The sequence below is a fragment of the Anser brachyrhynchus genome (genome assembly GCF_964034855.1).
Source record: "Anser brachyrhynchus genome assembly, chromosome: 8".
NCBI classification, from domain to species: Eukaryota; Metazoa; Chordata; class Aves; order Anseriformes; family Anatidae; genus Anser; species Anser brachyrhynchus.
This window is the reverse complement of record NC_137702.1, coordinates 20,071,635-20,090,292: the sequence shown is the minus strand read 5'-3', so window position 1 is coordinate 20,090,292 and position 18,658 is coordinate 20,071,635. Positions and strand designations below refer to the sequence as shown.

Here is an 18,658-nt window from a genome sequence, read left to right as displayed (position 1 = left end):
TCAGCAGTGATGTTCCAAATGGATCCGCCTTGACACAAGAGAACATCGGCCTCCTGTCAAACAAGACAGCATCTCTCAGCCTGTCAGAGGACCCAGAGGGAGGAGGAGACAACCACGACTCCCAGAGAGTGGGAGTTACGCCCACATCTGCTCCATGAAGTGAGGCCAGCATACCCCAGAGTTTCTTTTGCTGGGGTGTTGGTAGCTTCCATCACGTTTTTTTCCAGGGGTGATTGGAGAAACCTAGGAGTAACAGCAGTAGCAGAGCAGCAGGTCCAGAGGCAATGTGCACAAACACAACTACTAGAAACAAATCCTGCACATAGTTCACATTAACGCATTTTTTAATTAAAAAAAATGAAAATTAGCAGTATCTGCAAGCGATTCAAATTAAATTTGTTTTTGTTCTGTGAATGAACTTTATTTTAATAACTTTGGACGCCTTGGGTCCCAGGGCTTAAAAAAAAAGATATTATATATATACTCTGTTTGATTAATTGTATGATCTTAATGAAGTAGGTTTTTCTTTTATTTTGGTATTATTACATAGCCAGTGCATAGTTCGTTATCACTTTAATTTCTCAACAAATAAAACAACCTGGCCACTTCCTTGTATGATCTAAGAGTAAACAAGGAATTAGGGTTGGAGAGTAGCTGTGAATTGCAGTGTCAAAAGATGTGCAGCAAATTTAATTCTTAAAATAAATGTTCCCCTTGTAGCTAGGAACTGAACCCTAGGTTTTGCGAGACCTATTCTTGTTTAAATAACTTAAAAGTACAAATGACAGAATCTTTACAATGCAACCAGTGCAGTCCATAGTGTAAGCCCCATCACAGCACGTGTGATTAAAATGAGAACAGAGGAAGTGTCCAATACACATTATTTTATTTAGAGGTTGCTGGCATGTTGTTTTCTGTTGGGGCTAAGGAGATCAGCTGAATGCAGACTGGTCTACTACAACATGGGTATTTCTGAAGCTGGTTAGCTGGGGCTTGGGGTAGAGAGGCTTAAGTAACCAGTGAAGGTTGTGCAGCACAAGCAAGGCATAATCTCTAGAAATAGCAAACAAGGAAAACAAGGCTGTGCAGTTGCTGAAAGGATGTTAACGGCAGATGAGTTGCTCAACTGTGCTGGATCGTCCAGCATTTGTTGCTTTGTTGTTGTTTTTTTTGTTGTTGTTGTTTTGCTTCCCATTTTCATTGGGCCTTTAAAACAAGCATACCCGAAGTCTGTACAATTAGGTTAATTCAAAGGGGCTTTCTGACCTCTGCTTTTTGAAGATCTTTAAAGTGTGCCGCTCTCTCAGCAACTCTTGCCTTTGTTATTTCTTCACAGCTATTTAATTACTATCAAAACATCATAACTTCTTCTATGACCTGATAGTTTTCTTATTTCTGTTCAATGGTACACCAGTTAATTAGTTGTAATGCTGTTGTAAGAGCCTTTTTCTGACAGAAAGTCATCTTTGATTTGTGCACATAAGTGATAGTTATCTTTCAAAACCAGATTTTTTTCTCTTTTAAGGTTCCCATTGTTTAGGGTCTGTGTGTATCAAAATCAGATGCCTCAGAATCAATTTGCAGGTTATCTGTCACTGCTGCACAGAGTCTTTCCTAGATTCCTGTTTCACAGGAGGAAAGTTGCATCAAAAATGCCATGTAAGCTTCAGCATTGATCCTGTCAATAATAGTGAAAAGCAAGTTTGGCTTTTTAAGCTTAAGTTGGAAAAACTGTAAGCCTTTCTAGATCTGTTTTCTTTAAAAAATTTTTTTAAAAAATTGTTCTTGCTGCACATTTTTTTGACTTATCTGCATGCACTGGGGTGAGACCCTGTATGCAAAGAACTCTGTGGAGATTAATTTTAAAGTGCTGCTCCCTCTGCATCTTCTTGGCCCATTCTCATTTTTTTCTTTCTGGGTTAGACTACTAAATCAGAAAGCACTGGTTATGTAATAAATTACTGCATTGCTTTGGTTGGGTAAAGCAAGAGTTAATAATTTTCTTGGTTTTTAGTTTTTTCCTTAACCTTAACTCCTGCTGAGGTCATAGCTACCTTGGGCTAAGCTTTGCATTCATCATACTGTTAAATAAAACAAAATGGGGGGTGGGAGGGGATACAGTCCCACTATTGCCTACCAGTAGGAGAGTCCAAACAGAAGACTCTTTTGAGTAGCAATTATTTAATTTGCCCAGTCAAGGCACCGCGTTTGTATACTATTTCACATTGAATTTGATTATGCCCTACAGACCTGGCTGGTCAAGGATTTGATACACATATTGGCTTGGGATTCGAGCTTTCTTTTTTATTTAAATAAAAATTTATATATAAATATATATATATACATATATACGTAGTTATATCTGTATATATATTGGGTATGTTTTAAGAATTTTTTCGCATGAGCGCAGCTGTTGTGATCAAATGTCTGGGAGGTAGAAGCACTGAATGAAAATAAAGGCATTTTTCAGCACACACCCACATTCTCTATATGTCTTTACACAGGTTTATTTCTCTCTTAGTTGAACTTCGGCCTCTTAACTGCTAAGAGTAGTTTTGAATCTTGCTTTTTTTTTTTTTTTAATCCCTCTTTAACTTTCAGTGAAGAATCGTCTTTGCACTAGAACAGCTTCGCCTGCCCCCATCCATCTATATCTCCTACCATTCCAGCCGCTCCCTTAGGAGCCGAGCAGAACTGGGCTGATGCAGTTTTGAGCCTGTCAGGTCTGTTCCTCCCTCCTCCGCCCTGGGCTTGGCAACGAGTAGCGGGTTCCCCTGGCAGCGCGCTCACCACTCAGCTGCCACGGGCACCATGCTGCGTTCTCCCATCCTTAAGCGCAGAGCACCACCGTCAGGTCAGCCGCCTCCTCGTTGGTTTTAACTCTTCTTCTGCTGTGTCTTTATTAACACAGGGAGCTCGTTTTAGCTGAGATAATGAGTGCAATATTTGCATCTAGGAGGACAAGCCCAGAATGTACCTTTTCTTTTATTGCAGTGGTTTTTTATGTAACCTGAATTCAGTTTATGTAAACTGAATTTTCAAAAATGGTTATGATGAGTTTGAAACTACAGATTCATTTTCAACACTAGGAAGAAAAGTGTGGAGGGGCAAAATACTTTTCACCTTTTATTACTTGTGCCAGCTATTTTCCTTTCCTGATTGAGTTACCTTTTTTTCCCCCCCTTCTCTCCACTTCTGCTCTTGGGAGGTATTCTATTAATAGTGAAGCTATTCAGATTGCCTTTGCTGGCCTACATATGGTGAATGCTTCCAAAACCTTTGGATTAGAAGGGAGACCTTACTGTTGTTTTTTTCCTTTGTCCAGCTCTCCGTGCTGTACTTTGTGCGTAGTGTCCTTGTTGTGATCAATGTGTCCAGGTGAATGGCCTGTTTGCCCAGTATTATAGTTCGGCTTGTTAAACAGTTTGTTTAATATCTACCAACAATATTGATTTTTGGCTTTGGGTTTTTTCCCCCTCCTCCTACGTTTTTCTTGCTTCCCTGGAAAAGCTGAGTTGACTAAAGTCAAACAGCAAAAATACAGTGCATGCTTTTAAGTCTTTCTGAAAGCTGCATGTAAATTTTCGCTTTTTATGAAAAAGCATGCTAGTACCACTGATAGTACATGTAAGGGAAGCATTTGTGGTTACAGCACTTCTGGAGCAGCTCTGTATTGCTAGGTCCTATCATGGCCCTGGCTGTACAGAAATAGTGTCTACCTCAGTGAAATTGGTCTCACCTAGACAGTGGCTCAGTCCCTTCTACTGGGGCAAGAAGTAACAATGCTACAATACCGTTAGGGCACTACTGCGTCATTTAGTAGGTAGGCTGAATTTTGTACTGCAGTAGACACCTTTGAACACTTGCTGATACCTGAGTTCCAGCCCCAGCACGGACAAACCCCTCAGAATGGGAAGCTTCAGGTGTTAGGTTAAGCTTTAGTATGCCAAACAGTGATTCGGTCATTGTAGAAGTGGTTTGTTTTATTCTGTAGTGTTATTTTCCTTCTTCCCTTTTAACCATCTCTGCTTCTTCTCTTATGCCCTACTTCTTTAAATAGGAGAAATCTCCACGTTTTCATCTGCCCCTTTTGTGTATTGGTGTATCCTATCCCATTTTAGAGTAGCTCTTTTTTTCTTTAGATCAGAGCACCTTTCAAAACTTGCAGCACTGTTGTCCTTTTTCTTCTCAATTTCTTTTGTCTAGTTTCCTCTGAGCCTTATTTTCTCCCTTTTGTCTGTACCTTCCTTTCTTTCCTTCTGTGGCTTTCCCATTCACCCTCCCTGATTGTGTAACAGTGACAGCTTGCTGCCTCAAAACAGAGCATTCAAATGAATTCGCTTAGCCAATAACTTCTGTGAAGTTGCCTTTTCTAATGGTGTTATTACTCAGTGATGCACAAATGTGATATTGCCCCTACTGGTAGGCAAACGGGGGATCTGTATAAACATGGTAAACTGCTGTTTTTCTTTAAAGGAGAGCCAAAGACTTGTGCTTTACACTTTTTTTTTCCTGGTGTAGCCATTTGATTGTCAAATCTTTGTAGGGTTTTGTGAATTGACTGTATTATCCTAATAGAAATTTTTTAAAGTTCCTGATTGTCAAGCCTTATCCATGCATTGAATTGTGGAAAGTCATTCCATGTAGTCATGCAATTTGCAATGTACTGAGATGTATCTGGGGTATTCTGACACGTTTTTAGTCTCACGTGCACTCCCCCAGCTGATGGAGTGGCTCATCTAGAGAGGGAGAAGGAACAGAAGTTTTATATTGTCAAAGAAGCCTTGTCTTAGTTTCAATCTAAATTGACTTGAATACTGATTTTAAATCTCTACAATTATGGAAAAAGATAAATGTGTGGTGCAGATGTGACTGTTAAGCCCATTGGAACTGAAAAGATATGTCAAACTACCATTACATTAAATTAGATGTGGAAGAAGCAAACTCGTATGATGACATTGTCTCGTGATGGCAAGAATTGAGTAAGGTGGGGCAAATTCTTCTTTAGAAAAGATTAGGAATGAAGCTTTTCATTGGTAATACAAAAAGTCACTTGCATTTCCCTTCCTTGATATAACTTAAACTCTTGCAGACTGTTATTAAGGTTTTGAGGTTCAGAGAGGAATCTGAGTAGCATAATTGCTTATTTCCATTTATAATCTGGACTATAATGAAGTGGGTTAGAGAGTAGTTTGCTGAAGAACCCCAGTACAAACTAGCTGTTTCAGACCCGCTTGTATGATCCAAGAAATTCAGTGCTAATAATCAGAAGGCTCAACAGCAGGAGTGCCAACTCATCTTCTCTGTTCTAAAGTGGGAAACAAACAAAAAACACATCAGCAGTATGCAAGTTTGATGTATGTCTGTGTGTTTGAAGACGTATTTGTAGTCTTAGAATACCTAGAAGGAACACAGCAAGGCTGACTGTGGCGTGATCTTACTGTCATACTCAAATTTTGTCACGTTTAGAAAACACACACTTCCAATGCTGGTAGCACTGACTTTTTTTTTTAAACAAAGTGTGTCAGCAACTTAGTGTTCTGTGTGATAATAGTTCAATTTCCTGGACAAAAAAAGGAAACAAAGTTCTTGGGTTGTCTAAATAGGAATTTAGAAATGAACTGGAAGAACATCTGCCTTGTTTGCATGTAAACTCTGAATTTGAGGAAAGTGAAACAGCTCTTCTGAGCCACCTCTTAAGGTGCTGGAAGTCAGATGGCTGGTACTTGCAGTGTGTGAGCACACAGGCTATGTAGCTCAATTTGATCTTTCTCAGATCAAATATAGTCTAAAATGTCAAACTTCATTGGGGATTCTCTTTTTCATACTCAGCTGTTATCAACTGCATTATTTCCTACTAAAAGGAGGATGAAAGAGGCTGAAGAGTAAGTTCAAGTTACATAAGTAAGCGATTTGGGGGAATGTTATCCCAGTCAAGTCTGTTTACACAGTTAACATGTGGTCTTTATTCTTGTGTAGGAAGAAGAACGTAACTGTTCGGTATTGTCACAGTCTTCAAGGCACTTCTTGTCATGCAGGTAGAGCCTTGATTAGCAGGGAAAGGAGAGCAAACTTAATTTAATAATGATTTTTATTTTTTTTTAAATGGCAAGTGTAATATCATTCTGCAAAACTCTCTGAACACTACGGTAAGTTAAGAGGGTGCAGCTTTTTCTGGAAATTCCCAATAAAAAGAGCATGTGGGAATTTGGATTTGTCTGTATCCTCTTCTTTCTGCATCAGGAACATCCTAGTCATTTGAAGCTTAAAGTATGTGACCACAGTAATGAAAATTGGATGTCTGTAGCTTAGTAACCTAAATAATTAATTGTTTTTTCCAGGCAATCTTTGTAATTTTGGTGAGTTTATGTATGGTTTTAGTGCAAATTGCCAGGTGTTCAACATTTTGGAACGTTCAGGTACCTAACTTCATCCAACAAAGTGAGTATCTTTGGACATACAGGTTGGAAGTTTTCATATTCCAGGAAACAAATGAAAGTTTTAGGAACACACATTATCAGTTTCAATTTAAGAAAACACAGTCTTGGGAAAGATAGAAACAACAGGTGGTGCAGTGTCTCTGAAAATAATTTTAAAAAAAGATGATGGGATTACATATGAAATGTATATGGGCAAAAATATATCTGTAAGGAAAAAAAATCTTGTGGAGTATTCGATGTTTAAGAAATTATTTGCTTCTTTGTAATGTTAAATGGATTTACTAACTCTGTGGCAGACAGTACTCACAAGTCTTTGGCATCCAAACCAGGTTGTGTACTGGATGGATCCCACAACTGGACGTGTGCACTGACATCTTTATTTCTAGCTTTTTAAAATGAAACTTGGTAGCAGCACTTTATAAATGTATAAAGCAACTAGAGACAGAAGAGAACACTGTTCACATCGCAGCTGCTGCACAGTTTACCAGTTGGTACCTTTAATCCACAGCCTCTCCTAAGGGAAGCTGCTCTAACGTGGGCAAATCTAGCAAACCAAATGACTTTGTTTTTCTAATTTTAAGAAGTTCCCGTTACACCTTTGGCCTCTGCTTGCTGTGTAAACAGCCTCTATGCTAAGAGAAGCGTTCCCTGAAGTCAGCTTAGCAACTGTACTGGAGCTTGATTATTTTCCCCGTTTTCTATAACCGGTAGCATAGTGTCGAGAGCTCTTTCCCCATTGTGTTTGTTGCTATGGGGAAGAAGAGGTGAGGCAAGGCATGCGTGGGAGGAGGGAGGAAGAGTTACGGGATCTGCTCTGTGACGGTCCCCCCCCCCCCCCTTTGAAATCGTCTGCTTCCAGTTGTGGGATTTCTCTATAGATGACATTTTTTTCTCCTGTTTTTGTAAGCCTAGTTTTCTTTGATCTTATTAGTTCTGTACAAGTCTCCCCGAGACATTCTACAGTCATTATCACCTTTTTGGGTGGAGTTTATTTTTTTGTTTGTTTGGTTGGTTTTTTAAATAACTTTTTAACATTGGTGCATATATGCTTGGGATAGAGCTCATGTAATTTTCCAATCGTATTGATTGTATGTGATTGTGCCCTGCAGAGGTATATTTAACAACAAAAAATAAATAAATAAAAAGGATAGTCTAGGTAATAAAGGAGACCGTGAGATTTGTTGAGTCAGGTTATGAACTATTTCTTGAATTAATTTAGGATATTGGTTAAGTGAAATTCCCTGTCTGCTGTTCTCATAAGTCAATGCTAAACAAAATGTCATTATTTCTGTTTATTGAACTGGTTCTTTTCTTGCTTTTCTCCTCCTCCAGCTGTTTTCTTTCTTTCCTGCTTTTCTTCCCCATCCAAAAAAAAAAAAAAATCTTGAGCCTTATGGGGATGGCTGACTGTTGGAGTGATGTTGTGAATACGTATTGCTTGTAACTACCAGAACACTTTTAGTAGGAGTAGAGATTAAGTAAGATGTTTGACAAGAATTCTATAAACTGAATTCTTTGCAAGTTCAGGGGAAATTTGAAGCTTTGTACATACAGGTCTAGTCGTGGGGAGACACTGAGGCCTGTAAGGCATTGAGATGTCTTTCCTTGAAATGTTAGAGGCTTTGCTGCCTGTTGGAAAGTCTCTGAGATGACAAAAAGAGTAGAAGAGTTCACTCTATCTGACTCCCTGTGTCTTTACTCCTGCAATAGACTTTTTAAAATGTGAAAGAAAAGCCGTTAGGTATTGTGCTGAAGTGGGACAGAGCAGATTGAAGGAGGCAAAAGGCAAGAGGATCCAGAGATCCAAAAGGCAGACTTTGTCTCCTCCTTTCTTTTTTAACCTGTAGAGCCAACAGTGTTACTTCTTATTAAAGAACGAGGAAGCGGAGACCTGTTGTGTGTGCATGGTGGTTATGTAGAAAAAGCCATATGTCAAAATGTGATTTCCTTTTCTCTCTTCCCTGTGTTTTTCTCCCTCCTAAAGCTGACTCAGCCTCACCCTGCTTCCACATAGCATGTAAGGGTCCTTTGAGTTGCAGATTCAACAAACAAATACTTTATTGAGTGGAAAGGTGGTGATTCGCTACTTGGTTTGTAAATAGATGAAAGTGTCTACAAGGTCGTATCTGCTTTTCTGTCAGCATTTATATTAAATGATAAATTAATGGTGAACACTGAAATATCTGTCATTTTCTGTTTCGGATGAATGTACCTTCTTTGAAACGGGATGTGATGTCCTGACAATTGAAGGCTTCCTTCAGACCAAGGCGTGTTTATTCTCTGCCGTGCTGGAGCACGAGAGATGCTGAATAGCAGAGAAGCCGTGTGCCTCTCTTGGGGTCTGGTCTGCGCTCTGGTGGCTCTGCTGGTGTAAGCCAGGCGGCTCCCTCAAACAGGAAAGAATATTCAAAATAATCTCCTTTGCTACTTGGAGAGATCCAGCATGAAGTGCTCACTTCGCTAGCTGAAAGCCTGTCATCACTGTTAGGGCCCCTCACACTTCACACAGCAGAGCTTCCTCACTGGAGGACTCGAAATGTTCAGTTCCTATACAGGGAGGTGTATTTAGCTAGCAATCCAGCAGAAAAATGGGTGTTGCTACTGGTGAAGGTTTTCTTTCCCATTCTCCCACTGGTCTGAGAGTTGCAGGACACTCGGGGCTTAAATAAAAAACCACAGAATTTCTGTCAAGCAGTTGGTTTCCAAAAAAACATCTGCAGTGCTGTGGAGGGTCTGATCCCATTGGAAAGGAGCGGCTCTGACTCAGGAGGGGAGGCTGGTCCTAGTGGATGGCGGCTGCTGGAAAAACTTCCCACCTTTTGGGTGGGGATACCAGGAGAGGAGTGAGCTGCAAAGCCTGGCCCAGAACATGGGGTGATTTCCTCGTCCCGTCTTGCTCAGTGCGTTTCTTCCCTGTGCACCACCACAGAACAGCAGTGAGCACTCAAAGCACGAACCAAAATCAATGCGGATTTGCTTACCTCTCAGGTATGTTTAATGGCTGTTTCTTTCTAGGTTCTTTTCAGCTTCTCCAAAACGAGGGCCATGCGAGCACGTTCAGAAAACATACCTCTCCCTGCCGCTCTCAATAATGGCTCAGGGCTCTTTTCTGCGAAAAGCAGAGCCCGTGATCCTCCCGCAGAGCTGGCAGGGAGCGGTGTGCTGTGCTGAGGGCACTCAGGGAAGGCAGCAGCACCCTGGCATGACATCCCTGGCTGGGCTGTAGTCGTCTTGTGCTTTCCCTGCCCCGTGAGTGCAGCTCTGGCTCCACAGCTCTTGCCTGCGAGTGGGGCAGAGGCCGCAGGTGCCTGATTCCCCCTTGCCCCAGGCTGCCCGCACTGTAGTGTCACAGGGTTTGGGCAGCTGGTGGCTGCTCGGTGTGAGCTGGGACCCCTCTGCAGCTTTGGGAAAACAAGTCCTTGCCCTAGCACCATCAGGCAGCCAGGGATTTGTTCTAAGGCACTTGGCATTTTGGATGCTTCCTTAGGGATAGCCCAGACACCGCTGCTGAGTTGTTGCTTTGAGCTGGACCTGTGATAAGCTGGCACTGAAGTGCTGCACTTCGACATTTTTGTCAGCCACCCTTTAGGGCACGGCTCGGGCAACTTAAAGATCCTGTCAGCCCCTCCCTGAGGGTTGGGATACTTGGAGGAAGCAGCTGGCTTGCCTGCTGCCTGGATGCTGGCACTGGCCTCGGTTTGCAGGGAGCGTGCAGTCGCAGTGCTCGTGTGCCTTGTCACGCTACTGGCAGTTCATTCACGTTAGCTCCAGCTATATGGGGTGTGCAAAATACAGAGGTGTTCTCTCTTGGGTTGTTTCTCACTGCCTTGAACTACCTCTCAGCACGGGGTGAATGGAAACCTGTGCTTCGGTGTCTGCCTGCTGGGAGTGGAGAATCTCCGATCCCCTCTGAAGGCTCTGGGACCTGCAAGCCGGTGTGTCACCTCAGCACGTGGAAACCAGCTGCCTCTTGGAGCACCCCAACCAGGTACAGCGTGCGAGTCCGTCCTCACAGAGCACATTTTACCTCCTGTACTACCACATAGCCAAAAAATCTGCAGTGAATCCCTGCCTTGCATGGCAGATCTGGTCTGATGGGTGCTTCCTGCCCAGGTCCGCAGTCAGGCAGAAAGCAAACGCGAGGGATGTGGGTTTGGGTGTGTGCTGCTGGGCAGTGTTTGGAGGGGATCCTGTAGCTTCTGTGCTTGCTCTTGATGAAGATCCCCCCCAGTTTGTGGAAGAGATGAGAGCAAGCACGAAGGTATAGCAGGTACGGTGTTTGTGCTGTGCAGAGCCACTTTGTAGGAGCGGCACTTGGGGCCACAGGCTGTGGAGGAGAACCCCTAAAGCAAAGCTGGGTGCAGAGCATGCCATCCTCTTTCGCACTTACTTCCCCAGTCTTTGTCCCATTTAATTCCAGTCTGCAGCTGTATTGTCCGCTGAGACCTTGGCTCTTATTGGGCCGGTAGCAGTTGGCTTTGTGCCTGCAGAGGCGGCCAGCTCCTGGGCTGTCATGTTGGGAGGCAGTGCTGCTCCGTTTGTGGGGCAGCTGCCTCCTAGACCTGAAATCGTGTTGCTCAATACTGCTCCCAGTACCGCTCGGGCCGGGGTGGAGGCTGTTAACCCGCAGCTGCCCAGCTGTGCGAGTGAAAAGGTGAGGGGATTTAGGAGGGCATGTGTTGGAAACAGCAGGGCATGAAGCGGGGGGGATTGTCCTAAGTTGTGCCCGTTTGTTTGGGAAACAGGCTGATAGGACAGGGGTAGGGCTCGGGGCAGAAAGAAGCATTTTGCTGAATTACGAGATGCTAACGTGAGACTTACAAATACCTTAGGGTGATCAGGTTTTTATTTGTCCTCTTGAAAGTTTTTTCATGAGCAGTTAACTTTCTTATTGGCAAGAAATGAAGGCATCTGGCGTTGGTGTGAGATAGGTGGTCAAACTTTCCCTTGTCAGATTGAACTTTAAAACCTCTTTCAAACCAAACAGTTTTTTTCTGCTCTTTGCTTAACCTTCTGCAGCTGGTCATCAGCCTTTGGCCTCAGCATCCTACTCCCCTCCCACCCTCTGCTTTCGTCTGTGCTCCGCTCGAGCACAGAAATCCAGTGGGGAAACTGCTTTGGACTGATTTGGGCACTCTCAGGTCTCGAGCAAGACTGCCTGTCTTCTTAACAATTTGCCTTTACATCCCAAAAGCAGAAGGCTGGAGGCAGCGGGCCAGGTAAGAGAAACCAATTCCGCTATTCTTGCATTTTTTAATTAACTCCTTGTCACAGGTTCATTTTCCTCCGTAGGAGCCTGTGAACCCAGGCTGCTGCCAGACTGCTCTCTCGCTCCGGGCACAGGCCGGAGGAGCCGTCTGGAGAAGGCTCTGCCATCCCTGCTCTCACGCGGGCCCGTTGGTGCTTGTGCTGTGCTTGGGTGTTGGCGAGCACCGATCCCTGACCTGGCTGGAAAGGAGCAGCGCTGATTTGCTTTCTGCTCCATTTGGGGGACCTCAGGGGATCAGGGAAAGCTCTTTTTGAGTGCATAAATCATCTCCAAGTGGTGTGAGCTGCTGGGCTTCCTAGTACGCCCTGCGAGTGCTGCAGGACGTTCGTGCCACAGCAGAGAGCCACGGCAGGTTCAGCCCGGTGTGTCTGAGGGAGCTCCCCAAGCTGAGCCCGGCGTGTCTGGGGGAGCTCCCCAAGCTGGGGGCTGCGAGCCCCATTCGTGGCCGCCCTTCCCCGCAGAGCCGAGCGGCGGCAGGGTGGGAACGGGCTGCGCTGGCTGCAGCCCAGCTGTGTCACACGGCAGGCGTGGGGTGGGGGCTTCTCTGCGTTTGCCCGGAGTCTTCTGGTTTCGAGCTGATTCAGCAACTTGCTTCTTGGCTTTCTACACTTCTCACAGGGGTGAAGCAGAAAAAAATGAGCCCTTCCCAATCTGTACGTTCTTCCTTGCCAGTAACCCTTTTTAGACAGCAATGTTGCTGTAATGCTTTTGGGATCCTTCCAGGCTGAAAGCGGTTGCCATATGGATGCGTGGCAGTGCTGCAGTGGGAAAGGCGAAGAGCTGCGGAGGGAGGCGGGCCGCTTCTCAGCCAAGTGACACGGCACGAAGCTGGCCTCAGAGCTAGGGAGGGCTCCTGCTCTAACAGGCAGCCGTCCCTTCTTGTAGCGGGTGTTCTCTGCAAGCCTCGCGCTTCCCCTCGTCCTGAAAACGCTGTGTACGTGCACTGGGAGGGCTGAGCTGGCCAAAGTGGCTGATAAATCTGACTTAAGGCATTAAGTGTAAAATTCTGCATCACCTCCAAACTTACGGAGTCAGGACTTTACTGTGGAGTCTACACATGCTCCCCTCCCCTGTGCGTGGGTTTTATACGTGCGCTCAGCAGCGCGTTGTGTGGTGCCAGACACCAACATCTGCCTTTGCCTTGAACGAAGCAGGCAGTCGTGCTCCCGGTGGCCAGCCGGCACATGCTTGTGACCATACCTCTCCCTCAAGCGTCTGGACAGCTTTCCTTTCTCTTCCCCTCCTGCCCTGGGTGGTTTTGGGGTCAGGGCGGCTGACTTCCTGCCCGGTTTAGGTTTTGCTCTTCGTGGTGTTGCAGCTGCTCTGCACATCCGTACTAAACCTTTTGAAAGATAATCTGTTTGTTTTTACCACCGAGAGTGGCCATGGCCCGAGCAAGAACATCTTGTTTTGGCGTGTTTTCTTGCAGTGCTTGTTGCTATGCTATTAGCGCGTGCTGGAGAGGGCCCCTCAGGGCTCGATGCTGCCTTGGTGCCAAATGAGGTAATTTCTGCTTTTGCGGAAGAACTGGAGCCCAGATGAAGTCGTTGCTCAAGAGCCCGGTGAGGGGGCTGTGAAAGAACACAGAGGTCTCCCACATCCCAGATCACCTGGGATGGCTGCTGGCAAGGCTGCGGAGACGGTGGTGAACGCAGCTCGTCTGTACTTCGGCTCCTCGCACGGCAGCGCGCGGTTACTGCGGCGCTGAGCGCACGGGGGCAGGCGGAGACCCAAGCTAGACGTCTCTCTTCCACAGCGGGCACGTCCCGGGCGAGCTGCCAGCCCTTTCCAGCAGTTGTTTCCCAAGCTGCTGTGGCTGTGGTCTGTGAGCTTCCTCCCGCAGGACACGTGAACAAACCCGACAGAGTCACGTAAAGGGCATCTCAAAACCACTCCGTGCAGAAGGCCTTGCGTGCTGCTTGGTCAGCCCCAGCATGGCCGGTAAGGTTTTGCTGCCAGAGCTGGTGGGATGGGCATCCCTTGCTTTAGCAGAGGTGGAAATGTAAATAATCTCTGGCTTTCTAGGAGACTTTTCAAGACCTGTTTGCACTGGAATGTGGTTACTAACGTTAGTCTAACCTCCTCAGGTAACAGGGACAGTCGGTTTTCATCGCAGCATGGTTGAGAACAGCTGCAGTGCACCAGCTACACCATATGAATGTGTGTAGTGCACTTCTAGCGACTAAAGATGCTCAGCACTTGGAGGGACTGACATCTGGAGTCCTCTTCCTCATCACCTCTCTGCCCTGCTCTCTAGTGTTTCCTGCATCAGCAACTTGAATAGTGCAAAGCTGGCGTGAGCTTGGAAGCACAGACAGTATCTGAAGGGGACAGAATTGCTCAGGGGAAAGGAGAAAACAGACCTGGAAATCTAGGAGATTCCACAGGAAAAGGGGAAGGAAACAGTCAAACGTTTTGTCTAAGGCTGGCTTGTCTGCCGAGCTTGGGGCACCTAGGGGCTCTCCACACGAGGAAGATGGGTAGGAGCAGCCCAGAAGCATAAATGCAACTGAACTGCAGACCCAGCTCTGGCAGCTGGGGGGGACTCAGACCTTTGATCCACATGTTCTTGCACCAATTTGCCAGGGCTGCTTAAAAACAGGCAGCCGGGGCTGTAGGAAAGCACTGTTTTCATTATGTCATACGTAAAAGCAGAGCGTGCTCCAAGGCATTCCTGTCCTGCTGGTGATGTCTGTCCTCCCGCTTCGTCCTGCAGCTGCAATATGAGGGCGGTGGGAGAGGGGGACCGTGGGGGTCCTGCTGCTTGGGTGCTGGCTGAACCCAGGGGCTGCGACAACACTGGGGATTTCTTGGGCAGGCGAGTGCCTAGTGAGCTCTCTCTCTGGTTCCAGGACAATGCATCTCTTTGTGGTGTGTCTCTTCAGCGTCTGGGGCCTGGCTGCCCCTAAGCCCTATGTCGTGGAAGATATTTGCACCGCGAAGCCCCGCGACATCCCGGTGAACCCCATGTGCATCTATCGCAACCCCGAGAAGAAGTCCCAGGAGGGCGAGGGGCAAGAGCCAGGGAAGGGCAAGAGCAAGATCCCGGAGTCTACTAACCCCCGGGTCTGGGAGCTGTCGAAGGCCAACTCGCGCTTCGCTGTTGTCTTCTACAAGTACCTGGCTGACTCCAAGGACAATGGAGAAAACATCTTCATGTCTCCCCTCAGCATTTCTACAGCCTTCGCCATGACCAAGCTCGGAGCGTGTGGTGACACCCTGCAGCAGCTCATGCAGGTCGGTGGTGTTTCCTCAGCCCTCCCCTGTAGCTGTCACCGAGGTCTGAAAGGCCGTAGAGGTGACGGTGGCCAACAGCTGCCGAGGGCCATCTGGGTCGGGATGGCTCTCTGGCTTGAGAAGCACCGTTGGGTTAAACAAGCCCTTGGGGAGGAGACACGTGAGGCTGTTCGTGCCTCGTTGTGTTCAGATCCCAGCTCTGCAGGGACCACCTGTGGTCATCTGCAGCCTGGGGGCGGAGCAGAGCCGTGAAACGCTGAAATCCTTCCCCTCTTGGCCAGCCCTTCCTGCTGGAGAGGACCCTTCTCTTGCTGAGCCAGCACTCTTTTAACACCCCCCCCCCTTTGCCCTCCCAAAGGGCCGCTAACTCCATATTTGCTTCATAGGAGGGGGTGCCAGAGATCCCTGATGTTCGTGAGCACTGTGCTATGGGATTTTCTGTGCCTAAAGCCTTGAGCTGGATAATAGCTGACAAATTAGAATTGTCCTTCCAGCTGGCAGCTAGGAACAGATTAGGGGAAAAAAAAATGCGCTGCAGAAACCTACCCTCAAAGCAATTGCTACATCTTAGAAAACAGATAACAAGTACCAGAATTACTCAGCAGACCATGAGAATTGCTCCTGGGAAGGAGCAGCCTTCGGCCCTCTCACAGGAGGGCTTAGCCCAAATCTCCTGTGGCCTGTGCTGACCCGGGAGCTGCCTCCAGGCCCCGCCGTGCTGCCCACCTGGTGCGAGGCTCCCCCGGGGCTGGGGCAGGGGGGTTGAAAACCCTGAGCATGAACTGTGCTGGTTGTAACAGCGCTGGGGAAAGCCTGGTGGCTCACATGCCGGGCTGGAACTGCTTCCCTGACAGAGGTCGGGGGCACAGAGGAAAAACTTGGGGGGCGAAGCTCTGAAGGCCTGCAGAGCTCTCGGCTCCATGGCTTAGGCTGGTGAGGGGAGGGCAAAGGCTGCTGGTGGGATCCTGGAGCTGTGGGAGTGCAAGAGCTGGCTGGTGAATTCCTTCTCGCTGCTTGGCCCCTCCAGGTCTTCCAATTTGACACTATTTCAGAGAAGACATCCGACCAGGTCCACTTCTTCTTTGCCAAGCTCAACTGCCGGCTTTACAAGAAAGCCAACAAATCGTCGGAGCTGGTATCAGCCAACCGCCTCTTCGGAGAGAAATCTTTGGTCTTTAACGAGACCTACCAGAACATCAGCGAAATAGTGTATGGAGCCAAACTCTGGCCGTTGAACTTCAAAGTGAGTGTGAACTTCTGTTGTTTGTGGGTTTTTTTGGTTGTTTTTGTTTAGTTTTTTTTTGCGTTTTTTTTTTTTTTCAGTTTGTTGGTTTGGGGCGGGGGGAGGGGAGTGTTTTTTCCTCCCTGCCCTTCTGCTTTTGCTGCGTCCCCATCTCCTGCCCGCAGGCAGTGCTGCGCTCTGGGCATGCAGGACATGAGTGAAGGCAGGCGGGAGGACAGGACACAGCTCCTCCTGTCTCAGCTCCTTAACCACAGTCACTTCGCCGCGTCTAATTTCTAAACACTGCAGCACTGTGCGGTGTCCTTCCTCAGCATGCACCCTGTAATGTCTCCTCCGGAAGGGTTACAAAGAAGTGTTTATAACCCTTGACTTAACCTATTTTGGTCTCGTCCTTCAGGAGAAGCCAGAGCTTTCCAGGAAGATCATAAACGAGTGGGTGGCTAATAAGACAGAGAGGCGCATTACAGAAGTGATCCCAGAGAGAGGTATCGATGATCTCACTGTCCTGGTCCTGGTCAACACCATTTATTTTAAGGTACAGCTAACAAAACTTGGGGGAGCAGCCAACTTCCCTGGGGGGAGTAATGATGCTCATGTTTGTCTCTGTCCTCCTCAATCTCCCTTGTAGGGGCACTGGAAATCGCAGTTCCCAACTCCAAACACAAGACTGGATGCGTTTCATAAAGCCAACGGCGAGACCTGCCAAGTCCCAATCATGTACCAAGAGTCCAAATTCCACCACGCATCCATTCACCAGGACAAAGTGCAGGTGGTGGAGCTGCCTTACAAAGGGGACGATATCACGATGGTGCTGGTCCTGCCCTATGCCGGGACGCCGCTGGTGGAGGTAGAGCGAGAGCTGACATCGGAGAAGCTGCAGGACTGGATAGACTCCATGAGGGAGGTCTCTCTCACCGTCTCTCTCCCTCGCTTCCGCGTTGAGGACAGCTTCAGCGTCAAGGAGAAGCTGAGAAAAATGGGGCTGGAAGATCTCTTCAGTCCAGAAAATGCCAGACTCCCAGGTCAGATGTGGAAATGGGGTGGTGGAGGTGGAGGTAACTGCTCCTCTGCAGGTGTCAGGGCAACATGTGAGGAAAAAGACCATGACCACATTGAAGTGATGCTGCGCCAGTGAGGGACTTGGTGCTCTGTCCTCACCAAGGCCACACAGCCCTGCTCAGCACCAAGGGCATGGGAGTTGAGTGATCAATTACAGTTGATGGAGGACATCCTTGTTTTAGGGCAGATGTGCCTTCTGTTTTTGAACACAGGTCATGAAGGATGGAATTGTTTTGTATCTTGAGCTGCTCTCTCCATACATAGTTGTAACTTGCCCCATTTTGTTATTCTGGGTTTCAGGTATAGTTGCAGAGGGCCGTACAGACCTGTATGTATCTGAGGCTTTCCACAAAGCCTTCCTTGAGGTAAGCCTTCTTTGGTCCCAGGATGTGTTTTGCTCTTTCTTTTAAAAACATGAAGCATAAAAGGGAAAAAGTAGCTCTGAGCCAGTGGTGGTCACTTCCTCAGTGATCTGGGGCTCTGGGGTAAGGTAGAAGCTCGGTACCTTGAGCGTGTAAAGGTGCTCAGCCCTCAGTGACGCTGCGGGTGTTGGGAGTACAAGTAGGACACGGTGGGAGCCTAAGGCCTGATCCAAAGCTTTGTGACAAGGCTCGAGTGCTCTTTCCTGCTTATTTCATGGCAGGTGTGTGCCAGATGGGTGGCGCAGCTCGGCACGTTTGGGCTGGCAGTGCTATCCTCCTGCCTCCCTTGGGTAGCGATCTCCTCTTTAACAATGTAAAAGAATGTGCTCTGACCTGTGTTGTCATCTTGTGCTTCAAATTGGTGGGGTGGGAGGGAGAGCCCTCCAACTACTGCATAATGCTTGTATTTTAAACCCATGTTCTCTTTTGGTTGGTAGGTGAATGAAGAAGGCAGCGAGGCATCAGCGGCCACAGCCGTCGTTGTCTCCGGCCGCTCCTTCCCCATGAACAGAATTATCTTTGAAGCCAACAGGCCCTTCTTGCTTTTCATCCGGGAAGCCGCCCTCAACACCATCATCTTCATGGGCAGAATATCTGATCCTTGCTCCTAAATGAGCTGTCACGGCCTCACTTCTCCCTTTTCTGCCCTTGCAAAAGGGGCAGTAGGGTATGGTCACGCAGCCCATGTCGCTACCGGGGCGGTTGGTCTTACTGTTTGGTGCAAGCTGCGGGGACGGATTGGAACCAGCTGGGCTGCTCCTGCCCCTCCTTGCTGTGTCAGGTGAGGGGCTCTCAGAGGGCACCTCTCCTGCTCGTTCAAAGGAAACTGAATTTTTTGTGGCACCCAAGACTGAGTCCAGCATCGCTGTTGTTCTTGTATCCAACCCCTCCTCCCTTTCAGGCATCAAACTGTAACTCTGATCCCCCAGTACATTAAAAGCCTATACGTCTGTATGTAACAAACCGATCTCTGAATGGACGCTTCTCA

General features: G+C 47.2%; 2 protein-coding genes across 22 annotated transcripts in view; both read left to right on the top strand.

The window, feature by feature from the left end:
• RC3H1 (ring finger and CCCH-type domains 1) overlaps positions 1-8,608 on the top strand; it is a 63,014-nt gene extending 54,406 nt beyond the window's left edge. For 13 of the 20 annotated variants that reach the window (XM_080601884.1, XM_080601876.1, XM_080601868.1 and 10 more), the window contains one exon: positions 5-8,608. In XM_080601884.1, coding sequence (XP_080458010.1) covers positions 5-158 — 154 coding nt within the window. In that variant the 3' untranslated portion in view covers positions 159-8,608. The remainder of the gene's footprint in view (positions 1-4) is intronic. The other 7 variants (XM_080601871.1, XM_080601878.1, XM_080601869.1 and 4 more) reach the window with 1 other exon arrangement.
• A 2,352-nt stretch (positions 8,609-10,960) lies between these two features.
• SERPINC1 (serpin family C member 1) lies at positions 10,961-18,633 on the top strand. 2 transcript variants are annotated; one of them, XM_080601915.1, is made up of 8 exons: positions 10,961-11,094; positions 11,460-11,659; positions 14,562-14,946; positions 15,974-16,189; positions 16,587-16,724; positions 16,818-17,211; positions 17,549-17,613; positions 18,108-18,633. In XM_080601915.1, the coding sequence occupies exons 3-8, from the start codon at positions 14,566-14,568 to the stop codon at positions 18,279-18,281; spliced, it is 1,368 nt and encodes a 455-aa protein (XP_080458041.1). In that variant the 5' UTR covers positions 10,961-11,094; positions 11,460-11,659; positions 14,562-14,565; the 3' UTR covers positions 18,282-18,633. The 2 variants fall into 2 exon arrangements, with proteins under 2 accessions (XP_080458041.1, XP_080458042.1); XM_080601916.1 differs by lacking the exon at positions 11,460-11,659 and having other exon boundaries at positions 10,962-11,094.
• The last annotated feature ends 25 nt before the right edge of the window (positions 18,634-18,658 follow it).